Genomic DNA, 12178 nt, shown 5'->3' with positions numbered 1-12178 from the left:
TAGACAAAAACACAAGTTGCTTTTTACATGCAATCCGTTAGCTGAGTTTGGTCTATTCACATCCTCTAGTCCTACACTTCGTAAAATATAAATCCAACATTTTATAAAGATAGAAAACAAATCTACAGATGGAATGAAAATGTAGTTTTTTTAAAGGCATTATGTAAAATATTGACTTTGGACTAAATGTATATTTCTTTATTATTAATAATCAAAATCATTATAATCATTTAGTTGTTTTTTTAAATTCCGCCACATTTCTCGACATTGGTACACCTCTGAAATGTTTTAAAATCAGAGTCAGGGTACAAACACTGAGATATGCTTAGTTATCTGGACAGAAATCAGTCTTCTGCATTATAAAACAGAAAGCTGCCTCAAGGAAATCTGTTACAAAAGACTTCAGAATTATACATACATACATAGCAATAAAACCTCTCAAACATACAGAAGAACAGGACTAAAGAAGTTTACACTTTTTTTTACATTATTAGAATTAACAAAATATAGTTTCTTCTTTCTCCCTGTGAGAGGGGGAACCTAATAAAGGCCAAAATATATTTAGAATGGCTTGCTATTAAGCACAACACTTGTACAGTACTACTCAATGCACTGTTACTAACGGAGACTGGAGACCGAAGCATGCTTTACAAAATAAGTACAATAATTTAAATATACAAAGGCATGAGTATAGTACAAACTAATTGTCAGCACTGTTAGACAGGTACACTGAACAGGTTCTAGGAATATCCACTTGTTTAAGTCTGTTTGTAGCAGGCACATTAGATGGCTTAGTTTGAGGCTGCTACATAACTACACTCACTCTCTGTGATGAACTCTCTCCCCAGTCTCCCCCTCCCTCCGGAGTGACCAGGGAGACTAATACTAATGAAATACATTTTCATCTTCATGACGTAAGGCTTAGGAACTAAATGAACACAAATCTGTTAGGAACAAAAATACTTTGACATAGATAGTAGCTTGTTGTAAAAAGTTTGCTTGTTGATGAAACTTTTTGCATTCTTTCCAAGTGCTGGTTTTTAAGTAACTATAAACAATGAAAAACAAAGAAACAAACATTATCAACAACAAACAAAAAAAGGCCAAATGTGTGCATTTGGAACTCATAGTAATAATAATACACATTTGTGTGATTTAAACATCCAGTCAGATTGATTACATTTGTTTGTCATTAGTTACGGTTTCATTAACTGTTACTTAACGGTTAGGTTAGTAACCGTGGGTTACCGTCTGATGAAAGGCCCTTTGAGTGTCTGCTTGGACATGGGTCCGGTGTTGGTCATGTATCCGTGTTGACCAGTTGAAGAGTACATCATGCTGCCGTGCGGCGGAGCCTGCATGGGTTGCTGGGGGTATGGCTGTGTTCCCATCATGCCCATCTGCATAGAAGCGTACTGGGCCCCGGGCGACTGGTTCATGTAGGCCGCCGCCATCTGATGACCCGACATCTGGTTGCCGTGGTAACCACCATTGGCCGCCATCATGGCTGCCCCCTGGGTGGTGACGTGGTAGCCGTTCATGGCGTGGTTTATGGCGGCGGCGGCGGGCATGTTCATGGAGTTGACACTAACAGCATGGTTGTAGGGATTGCCAGGGGCTGGCATGATGTTGACCGTGCCCATGTTCATGCCCCTTGGCATGGCTGCCAGCGTCCGGGACGAGGGGGCCTGCATGGTGACTGTCTGGGGGGCCCCGCGGGTGTGGCTGTACATCTGCTGCTGGTGCTGGTGGTGGGGGTGGGAGGAGAGACCAGAGGCTGCTGACTTGGAGCGCATGGCAATGTGTGTGGGGCCCTTGGGTCCCACGGGGGCCATCTGAGCCTGTAGAGTCCTCTGGGAGGTGGGGATGTTGGAGATGCCCATGGCGTTGCGCTGCAGCATCATCTGAGGGGAGCTAAGGGGGTGGGAAGAGGTCGGAGGGGGGGTCATGGTGGCCTGCACCTGGACCTGGGGGCCCCCGGGGTGAGGAGAGACCCCGTGGGGGCGAGGGTTGCCGGGGTGGGGGGACTGGGACAGAGACACCAGGCCAGAGTGCTGCGAGTGCGATGACAGGGAGGTACTGTTTGCATAGGATGTGATAGGGTGGGAATGGGAGGCTGAGTGGTTGAAAGGCAGAGAGTGAGAGTGGTCTATGAGGGTGTTGGTCAGCTGCTGCAGTTTGGCCAGGCTGAAGGTGGCCGAGGGCTGGGAGTAATGACCGCTGCCATAGCCCTCCTGGTTCATCCTCTCATAGATGCTGCTCAGGTTGGGGTTGCCTGACTCGGGGATGTCAGCTAGCTGAATGGGTGCCGTGAAGTTGGTGGCTATGCCGCACTGTGTCATGGCCTGTTGCTGACTGTGGCTGTGTTGATTATGAAGGCTGTGTTGACTGTGTTGATTGTGAAGGCTGTGTTGACTGTGTTGATTGTGAAGGGTGTGTTGACCGTGTTGATTGTGAAGGCTGTGTTGACCGTGTTGATTGTGAAGGCTGTGTTGACCGTGTTGATTGTGAAGGCTGTGTTGACCGTGTTGATTGTGAAGGCTGTGTTGACCGTGTTGATTGTGAAGGCTGTGTTGATTGTGATGTACACTATGTGGCTGACTGTGTGCAGGGTGTGTGTGTGGGTTGAGTTGTGTTATCTGGCTGTGTTGATTGTGTGGAGTGCCGGGAGGCTGATTGAGTTGCGGATGCTGATTGTGTGGAGTGATAGTGAGCCTAGTATGGCCATGGGGATTGTGTGTGATTGTATGACTGTGACTGTGCTGAGTCCTCTGACTGTGTTGACCGTTGCTCGGTGGTCTCTCCACCACCACACAGCCCTGTGGTGACTTGACGTTGCAGTGCTGCGGGGAGCTCAGGCTATTCTGCTGAATCATGCCACAGCTTCCAGGGTTGACGCCCCCCATTTGCTGGCTGACAGAACAGCTGCTCTGCACCAGGCCGCTGGGGGGGAGGGGGCCGTAGGAGCAGCTGTTCTGAGAGGGGCCCCCAGGTCCGCCCGGACCCCCGGCCCCGCCACAGATGCTGCCCCCCAGCGTGGAGTCGTAGGAGCTGGGGTTCTCATAGTTCTCTGTGGTGCTCTCGATGGAGCCCAGGTCGCTGAAGCCGCTGTCCACCACCTGCTGGGACGAGTGGTCCGACACCGACGGCACGTCCATCATGGGGCTGGTCTCCATGTTGTGGAGGGAGGATGGGACCGAGATGGAGGCTCCGCCGCTGGAGGCGTGGTCAGGGCTGATTTGGGTGTAACCTCCTCCTCCACTGCTGCTACCTCCACTACTCTCCAGGATGGACACAGCCGGGCTGCTGACGGAGCGCACCGACTGGCTGGGGTGGGAGTGGGCCGAGGACAGGGGGCTGCTGTGGTCCGACTGGGGGCAGCCTTCGTCCAGCGAGGTTAGGGTGTGATGGGGGCTATGGGGGGCCATGGGGTGGGTCTGCAGGCTGTGGCTCACCTCCTGTTCGAACCCCGAGCTGGAGCTGTCCTGCGGTGTCTCTGTGTCGCGCTCCGTCTCCTGGGTGAGGCTCTGCACAGCCTGGGCCGTCTCCTTGTCCACCTCAGGATCTGTCTCCTCCTCTCGGTCCTCCTCTCGGTCCTCCTCTCGGTCTCTCAGCGCAGCAGCAGGACTCAGCGCAGCAAGTCTCTCTCCATCTCTCTCTGTCTGCTGGGGCTGGCGTCGAGCCTCCTGACTGCTACTCTCCTCTGACTCGGAGTCAACGGGGTGGTTAGTGTCTACTGCTGCTGCGTTTGGTGCCTGTTCCTGGATACCATCTCTTCTCTCGTCTCCAGTGTTGGCCGGCTGTTCCTCCTCTCGCCTATGGGCCATCCCTTCAGACCCCTCCTCCTGACGTCGTTCAGAATCCTTATCGTTGTCATTTGGATCTAAAAACGTTGAGGTGGTGTAGGACTCCGCTTTAGGAGGCTGTTGACAAGGCTCTGGATCCTGCTGCCTCTCCACTTTCTCTGGCTCTGCCGTCGACTCGATGCGACTCTCGTCTTCATCGTCCGCATCCAGGTGAGTGGCCTCTTCGTCCTCATCCTCCTCAGTGCTGTGTTCCAGCTGTTTGGATGGAGATGGAGCGGGGGAGTCCCCGTGCTCAGTGTCCTGTGGGTCCTCCTCCGGTGGCTCGTCACGACTGGGGGATCCGGCGGGAGAACACACAGCGGAGCCAACAGGAGAGAAGACAGGGGTGCTAGCTCTAGAGGCCATAAGGGAGGCTACTGGAGAAGAGGCCATGGGAGAAGCCACAGGAGACACCCCAGGGGAGCTCAGTTTACTAGGGCTTTCTTCCTCCATGGGACTGTGGGGCTCTGAGGGCAGGAGCTTGTCCATCTCTGTGTCCCGACCGGCCAGGTCTCTGCCGGGCTCTGAACCCTCCTCCGTGATGGTCGAGGCCTTGTCCTGGTCCTCCGGCTCCTCCTTGGGCTCCTCGGCCTGGATGTGGGGCTCCTCGGCCTCCAGCGGAGTCTCGGGGGGAGTGTACAGGTTCAGCTTGAAGCCCATCTTCCTCTCCTTCTTCAGACGCCATTTTGGAGGCCCCCGTTTCACTCCTTTGGGCCAGCCCTTCTTGCGCTTAATCGCTCGAGGCCTGCCCGGTTTCTTTGACAGCACACCGGCTACTAGAAAGTAGAAAGAGAAAAGATCATCAGTGATTTGACCAAATTGGTGATGTGATGTTCAGATTTAAAGGATGTATGCTGTCGGTTATAACTTACAACTTAAAATAATACAGCTTCTTAAAAACATCAAGGATTTAGTTACCTTCATTCCAGTGTTCACGATTGTCTCTGTCCATGTTTTTCTCCAGCCGCGGACGACCTCTGCGTCTCTTCACTGGTTTCCTCAGCCCCTCCTCCTCCTCTACCTCCATCTCTCCCACCCTGCAGGTCCTCTCCAGCAGGGGCATGGGCCTCTCGTCCTCAGAGTTGTCAAACGGTTCATTCAGAACCTCTGTCGTCTCCGAGATGGTCTCTGTCGTCACACTGCTATTAATCCTTTTCCTCTTGCGACCTCTCTTCTTGAGCACGACAGCTCTCTCAGCTCTCTCTCTCTGGACACAAACACAGATCAAATGTTAAACTTTAGGGCCGTTTTCTCGGACACAGATTAAGCTTAGTCCTGGACTAAAAACATACTTTTCATTTCTGAGCACAACTGCTCTCCAAGACAGAAAAAAAAAAGGTTAAAATAAACATAATACTTCCTCTCTAAACTCTTTCTGCAGTTTAATAGCTACAGAGAGAGACACTCAAGGCTCTGGTTAAATGTCTGCAGGGAGGACCGGGCCTCATCGTAAACTTTTGTTCTGAATGTAAAATGCTCAAACCACACGATGTGAGCCTTGAACGCTTGAGCAACTCTTTCCCACAGATGAAGGCTGCCTGGTTTAGAGAACCACAAATGAGACAGGCAGAGTTAACTCAGACCACAGGCCTCATTCTACATACGCTCCAGTTTTTCACTGAGTGGGTATTACAAGGATGTCACTTTCTTTTTGTCGTAGTGATTAAACCCAGTGAAGACTATGAAAGCAATCCTTTAACAAATTCACTAATTAACTGCAACAATCATCAGCAGGCAGTCTTATCTGACAGCCATATTACTGCTGTGTGAAATAGAGCGGGTTCCTAACTTTTAGACCACAATCTGTTGTAATATCATCTTCACCACAAGGGAGAAGTTGCCTATAGACCACAAGGGAGCAGTTGCCTAAAGACCACAAGGGAGCAGTTGCCTATAGACAACACAGATGTGAAAACCATGGAAGTTTAAATTAGCCATGACCACTGACAGACCACTGACAAGAGAACAAGGTTTAGTCTGCCTGCCTGCTACACAATAGCCTCCACAGCACCAGAGAAATCACAACTGTTTATATGTTGTACTGTAAGGAGGATTCCTGAACATAATCTAGAGAACTGAGTGAATCTTTCATTGCAGCCAAGAACATTTAACCGGTTAAGGATCAGACCCTTTTTTTCATTTTCCGCCTAAAATGACATACCCAAATCTAACTGCCTGTAGATCAGGACCTGAAGCAAGGATATACATATTATTGATACCATTTGAAAGGAAACACTTTGAAGTTTGTGGAAATGTGAAATTAATGTAGGAGAATATAACACATTAGATCTAGTAAAAGATAATCAAAACAAAAAAACATGCGTTTTCTATTTATCATCTTTGAAATGCAAGGAAAGGCCACAATATAATATTGCAGTTTAGGCACAATTTAGATTTTGGCCACTAGATGGCAGCAGTGTGCGTGCAAAGTTTCAGATTGATCCAGTGAAGCATTGCAATTCTGGACTATTTTGTATCAAGTCTGCCCAAATGTGCCGAATTTATCAATTGATACATTTTGAAGTACATAACTACAGAGAACATACAACAATTATATGGGAATACAAAATGTAAGTTTAACACTCCCAGGAATGTCATACATGATAGATCATTAGCTTATACACTAACTTTCTCATCTAGAAGGCCGGGCGGGGTGGGTGTGGAGCCAGAGACAGCCAGGGTTCAAACTGTAGAACCCAGTTCCTACATTTGAATATGAAAATTGTTTTTATCAAACCAAACTATGCTACATTTTATCTCTGGGACCCTCAGGATGACAAATCAGAGCAAGATTACTGAATGTAAGTACATTATTTACCTTCAGAGGTGAATGTAACATACCAGTTGCCGTGTTAAGTTTTTTGTTGTTGTTCATTCTCCTCAAACAATAGCATGTTATTTTTTCACTTGAATAGCTAATGTAAATTGGACAGTGCAGTTAGATTAACAAGAATTTAAGCTTTCTGCCCATATAAGAGATGTCTATGTCCTGGAAGGTTTGCTGTTACTTAAAACAGTCATGCTAATCACATTAGCGCACGTTAGCTCAACCGATCCCGTAGAGGTTAACACATCTTAGTTGGTAGACAACACATCTTCCGATACTAAGTCACATGATATAATGATGGAAAACAATGTAATTCTGAAACTATTACATAACATTCAATTGAACGCCCTTCTTTTTCCATCACTATGTAAACACTACAACCAGTCAATCACACAGCAATCACCTCACCCTGCAATGAGGAAATGTGACAAATAACTAATTTCCAGCTCTCACCGTTCTCTTGACTCCAAACATGGCATGGGCTTTCGTTAGGATGGGCGGCGATCCATCAGAATCATCCTCATCTTCGTCATCACTACATTCCTCAGAGTCGTGCAGTCTTTGGTCTCCGGCGGTGGTGGTGGGGCGATGCTCGTAGATTCTGAACGGGTTCTTACTGTAGACCTTAGTGGGAGGACGAGGGTGACGTAAGCTAGTCATCAGGTGGGACACCGCTCTCTCTTCATTCTCCCAACAATTAGCCTGCTCCTTCAATCGCTCAGCCTGGAATTAACACACACAGACAGACACATCAGTCGCTCAGCCTGAAATTAACACACACAGACAGACACATCAGTCGCTCAGCCTGAAATTAACACACTGAGAGGCACATCAGTCGCTCAGCCTGAAATTAACACACTGAGAGGCACATCAGTCGCTCAGCCTGAAATTAACACACTGAGAGGCACATCAGTCGCTCAGCCTGAAATTAACACACACAGACAGACACATCAGTCGCTCAGCCTGAAATTAACACACACAGACAGACATACCAGTCGCTCAGCCTGAAATTAACACAGAGGCACATCAGTCGCTCAGCCTGGAATTAACACACACAGACAGACACATCAGTCGCTCAGCCTGAAATTAACACACTGAGAGGCACATAAGTCGCTCAGCCTGAAATTAACACACTGAGAGGCACATCAGTTGCTCAGCCTGGAATTAACACACAGAGGCACATCAGTCGCTCAGCCTGGAATTAACACACACAGACAGACATCAGTCGCTCAGCCTGAATTTAACACACTGAGAGGCACATCAGTCGCTCAGCCTGGAATTATCACACACAGACAGACATATCAGTCGCTCAGCCTGAAATGAACACAGAGGCACATCAGTCGCTCAGCCTGAAATTAACACACTGAGAGGCACATCAGTCGCTCAGCCTGGAATTAACACACACAGACAGACACATCAGTCGCTCAGCCTGAAATTAACACACTGAGAGGCACATCAGTCGCTCAGCCTGAAAGTAACACAATGAGAGGCACATCGGTCGCTCAGCCTGAAATTAACACACTGAGAGGCACATCAGTCGCTCAGCCTGAAATTAACACACTGAGAGGCACATCAGTCGCTCAGCCTGAAATTAACACACTGAGAGGCACATCAGTTGCTCAGCCTGGAATTAACACACTGAGAGGCACATCAGTCGCTCAGCCTGAAATTAACACACACAGACAGACACATCAGTCGCTCAGCCTGAAATTAACACACACAGACAGACATACCAGTCGCTCAGCCTGAAATTAACACACAGAGGCACATCAGTCGCTCAGCCTGAAATTAACACAATGAGAGGCACATCGGTCGCTCAGCCTGAAATTAACACACTGAGAGGCACATAAGTCGCTCAGCCTGAAATTAACACACTGAGAGGCACATCAGTTGCTCAGCCTGGAATTAACACACAGAGGCACATCAGTCGCTCAGCCTGGAATTAACACACACAGACAGACATCAGTCGCTCAGCCTGAAATTAACACACTGAGAGGCACATCAGTCGCTCAGCCTGGAATTATCACACACAGACAGATATATCAGTCGCTCAGCCTGAAATGAACACAGAGGCACATCAGTCGCTCAGCCTGAAATTAACACAATGAGAGGCACATCGGTCACTCAGCCTGAAATTAACACACACAGACAGACACATCAGTCGCTCAGCCTGAAATTAACACACACAGAAAGACACATCAGTCGCTCAGCCTGAAATTAACACACAGAGGCACATCAGTCGCTCAGCCTGAAATTAACACACAGAGGCACATCAGTCGCTCAGCCTGAAATTAACACACACAGAAAGACAAATCAGTCGCTCAGCCTGAAATTAACACACACAGACAGACACATCAGTCGCTCAGCCTGAAATTAACACACAGAGGCACATCATTCGCTCAGCCTGTAATTAACACACACAGACAGACACATCAGTCGCTCAGCCTGAAATTAACACACTGAGAGGCACATCAGTCGCTCAGCCTGAAATTAACACACTGAGAGGCACATCAGTCGCTCAGCCTGGAATTAACACACACAGACAGACATATCAGTCGCTCAGCCTGAAATTAACACACTGAGAGGCACATCAGTCGCTCAGCCTGGAATTAACACACTGAGAGGCACATCAGTCGCTCAGCCTGAAATGAACACACAGAGGCAAATCAGTCGCTCAGCCTGAAATTAACACACTGAGAGGCACATCAGTCGCTCAGCCTGAAATTAACACACACAGACATACACATCAGTCGCTCAGCCTGAAATTAACACACAGAGGCACATCAGTCACTCAGCCTGGAATTAACACACACAGACAGACACATCAGTCGCTCAGCCTGGAATTAACACACACAGACAGACACATCAGTCGCTCAGCCTGAAATTAACACACTGAGAGGCACATCAGTCGCTCAGCCTGGAATTAACACACACAGACAGACACATCAGTCGCTCAGCCTGAAATTAACACACTGAGAGGCACATCAGTCGCTCAGCCTGGAATTAACACACACACAGACAGACATCAGTCGCTCAGCCTGAATTTAACACACTGAGAGGCACATCAGTCGCTCAGCCTGGAATTAACACAATGAGAGGCACATCAGTCGCTCAGCCTGGAATTAACACACTGAGAGGCACATCAGTCGCTCAGCCTGAAATTAACACACTGAGAGGCACATCAGTCGCTCAGCCTGAAATTAACACACACAGACATACACATCGGTCGCTCAGCCTGAAATTAACACACAGAGGCACATCAGTCACTCAGCCTGGAATTAACACACACAGACAGACACATCAGTCGCTCAGCCTGGAATTAACACACACAGACAGACACATCAGTCACTCAGCCTGAAATTAACACAATGAGAGGCACATCAGTCGCTCAGCCTGGAATTAACACACTGAGAGGCACATCAGTCGCTCAGCCTGAAATTAACACACAGACATACACATCAGTCGCTCAGCCTGAAATTAACACACTGAGAGGCACATCAGTCGCTCAGCCTGGAATTAACACACACACACAGACAGACATCAGTCGCTCAGCCTGAAATTAACACACACAGACAGACACATCAGTCGCTCAGCCTGAAATTAACACACAGAGGCACATCAGTCACTCAGCCTGGAATTAACACACACAGACAGACACATCAGTCGCTCAGCCTGGAATTAACACACACAGACAGACACATCAGTCGCTCAGCCTGGAATTAACACACACAGACAGACACATCAGTCGCTCAGCCTGAAATTAACACAATGAGAGGCACATCAGTCGCTCAGCCTGGAATTAACACACTGAGAGGCACATCAGTCACTCAGCCTGAAATTAACACACTGAGAGGCACATCAGTCGCTTAGCCTGAAATTAACACACACGGAGGCACATCAGTCGCTCAGCCTGAAATTAACACACTGAGAGGCACATCAGTCGCTCAGCCTGAAATTAACACACACGGACATACACATCAGTCGCTCAGCCTGAAATTAACACCAGACATACACATCAGTCGCTCAGCCTGAAATGAACACACTGAGAGGCACATCAGTCGCTCAGCCTGGAATTAACACACACAGACAGACACATCAGTCGCTCAGCCTGAAATTAACACAATGAGAGGCACATCAGTCGCTCAGCCTGGAATTAACACACTGAGAGGCACATCAGTCGCTCAGCCTGAAATTAACACACAGACATACACATCAATCGCTCAGCCTGAAATTAACACACAGAGGCACATCAGTCGCTCAGCCAGGAATTAACACACACAGACAGACATCAGTCGCTCAGCCTGAAATTAACACTCTGAGAGGCACATCAGTCGCTCAGCCTGGAATTAACACACACAGACAGACACATTAGTCGCTCAGCCTGAAATTAACACACTGAGAGGCACATCAGTCGCTCAGCCTGAAATTAACACACAGAGGCACATCAGTCGCTCAGCCTGGAATTAACACACACAGACAGACACATCAGTCGCTCAGCCTGAAATTAACACACAGACATACACATCAGTCGCTCAGCCTGAAATTAACACACAGAGGCACATCAGTCGCTAAGCCTGGAATTAACACACACAGACAGACATCAGTCGCTCAGCCTGAAATTAACACACTGAGAGGCACATCAGTCGCTCAGCCTGAAATGAACACACACGGACATACACATCAGTCGCTCAGCCTGAAATTAACACACAGAGGCACATCAGTCGCTCAGCCTGAAATTAACACACTGAGAGGCACATCAGTCGCTCAGCCTGAAATTAACACACACAGACACATCAGTCGCTCAGCCTGAAATGAACACACTGAGAGGCACATCAGTCGCTCAGCCTGGAATTAACACACACAGACAGACACATCAGTCGCTCAGCCTGAAATTAACACACTGAGAGGCACATCAGTCGCTCAGCCTGGAATTAACACACACACAGACAGACACATCAGTCGCTCAGCCTGAAATTAACACACAGAGGCACATCAGTCGCTCAGCCTGAAATTAACACACTGACAGACACATCAGTCGCTCAGCCTGAAATTAACACACTGAGAGGCACATCAGTCGCTCAGCCTGGAATTAACACACACAGACAGACACATCAGTCGCTCAGCCTGAAATTAACACAATGAGAGGCACATCAGTCGCTCAGCCTGGAATTAACACACTGAGAGGCACATCAGTCGCTCAGCCTGAAATTAACACACAGACATACACATCAATCGCTCAGCCTGAAATTAACACACAGAGGCACATCAGTCGCTCAGCCAGGAATTAACACACACAGACAGACATCAGTCGATCAGCCTGAAATTAACACACTGAGAGGCACATCAGTCGCTCAGCCTGGAATTAACACACACAGACAGACACATCAGTCGCTCAGCCTGAAATTAACACACTGAGAGGCACATCAGTCGCTCAGCCTGAAATTAACACACAGAGGCACATCAGTCGCTCAGCCTGGAATTAACACACACAGACAGACACATCAGT

The 12178-nt window shown here is 48.3% G+C and overlaps 1 protein-coding gene across 4 annotated transcripts in view; it reads right to left on the bottom strand.

Moving 5' to 3' along the window:
- Nucleotides 1–134: 134 nt before the first annotated feature.
- The window catches only part of LOC121576101 (histone acetyltransferase KAT6B), a 54957-nt gene continuing 42913 nt past the window's right edge, over nt 135–12178 (bottom strand). For 3 of the 4 annotated variants that reach the window (XM_041889370.2, XM_041889373.2, XM_041889371.2), the window contains exons 15-17: nt 7126–7395; nt 4764–5052; nt 135–4621 (exon numbers count right to left, since the gene is read on the bottom strand). In XM_041889370.2, the coding sequence (XP_041745304.2) occupies nt 1245–4621; nt 4764–5052; nt 7126–7395 (3936 nt within the window). In that variant the 3' untranslated portion in view covers nt 135–1244. The remainder of the gene's footprint in view (nt 4622–4763; nt 5053–7125; nt 7396–12178) is intronic. The other variant, XM_041889372.2, reaches the window with a different exon arrangement.

This window comes from Coregonus clupeaformis, chromosome 1 (assembly GCF_020615455.1).
Source record: "Coregonus clupeaformis isolate EN_2021a chromosome 1, ASM2061545v1, whole genome shotgun sequence".
In the NCBI taxonomy this organism is placed as follows: Eukaryota; Metazoa; Chordata; class Actinopteri; order Salmoniformes; family Salmonidae; genus Coregonus; species Coregonus clupeaformis.
Note: the sequence above shows the minus strand (reverse complement) of the source record. Positions and strands in the feature narration are given on the sequence as shown.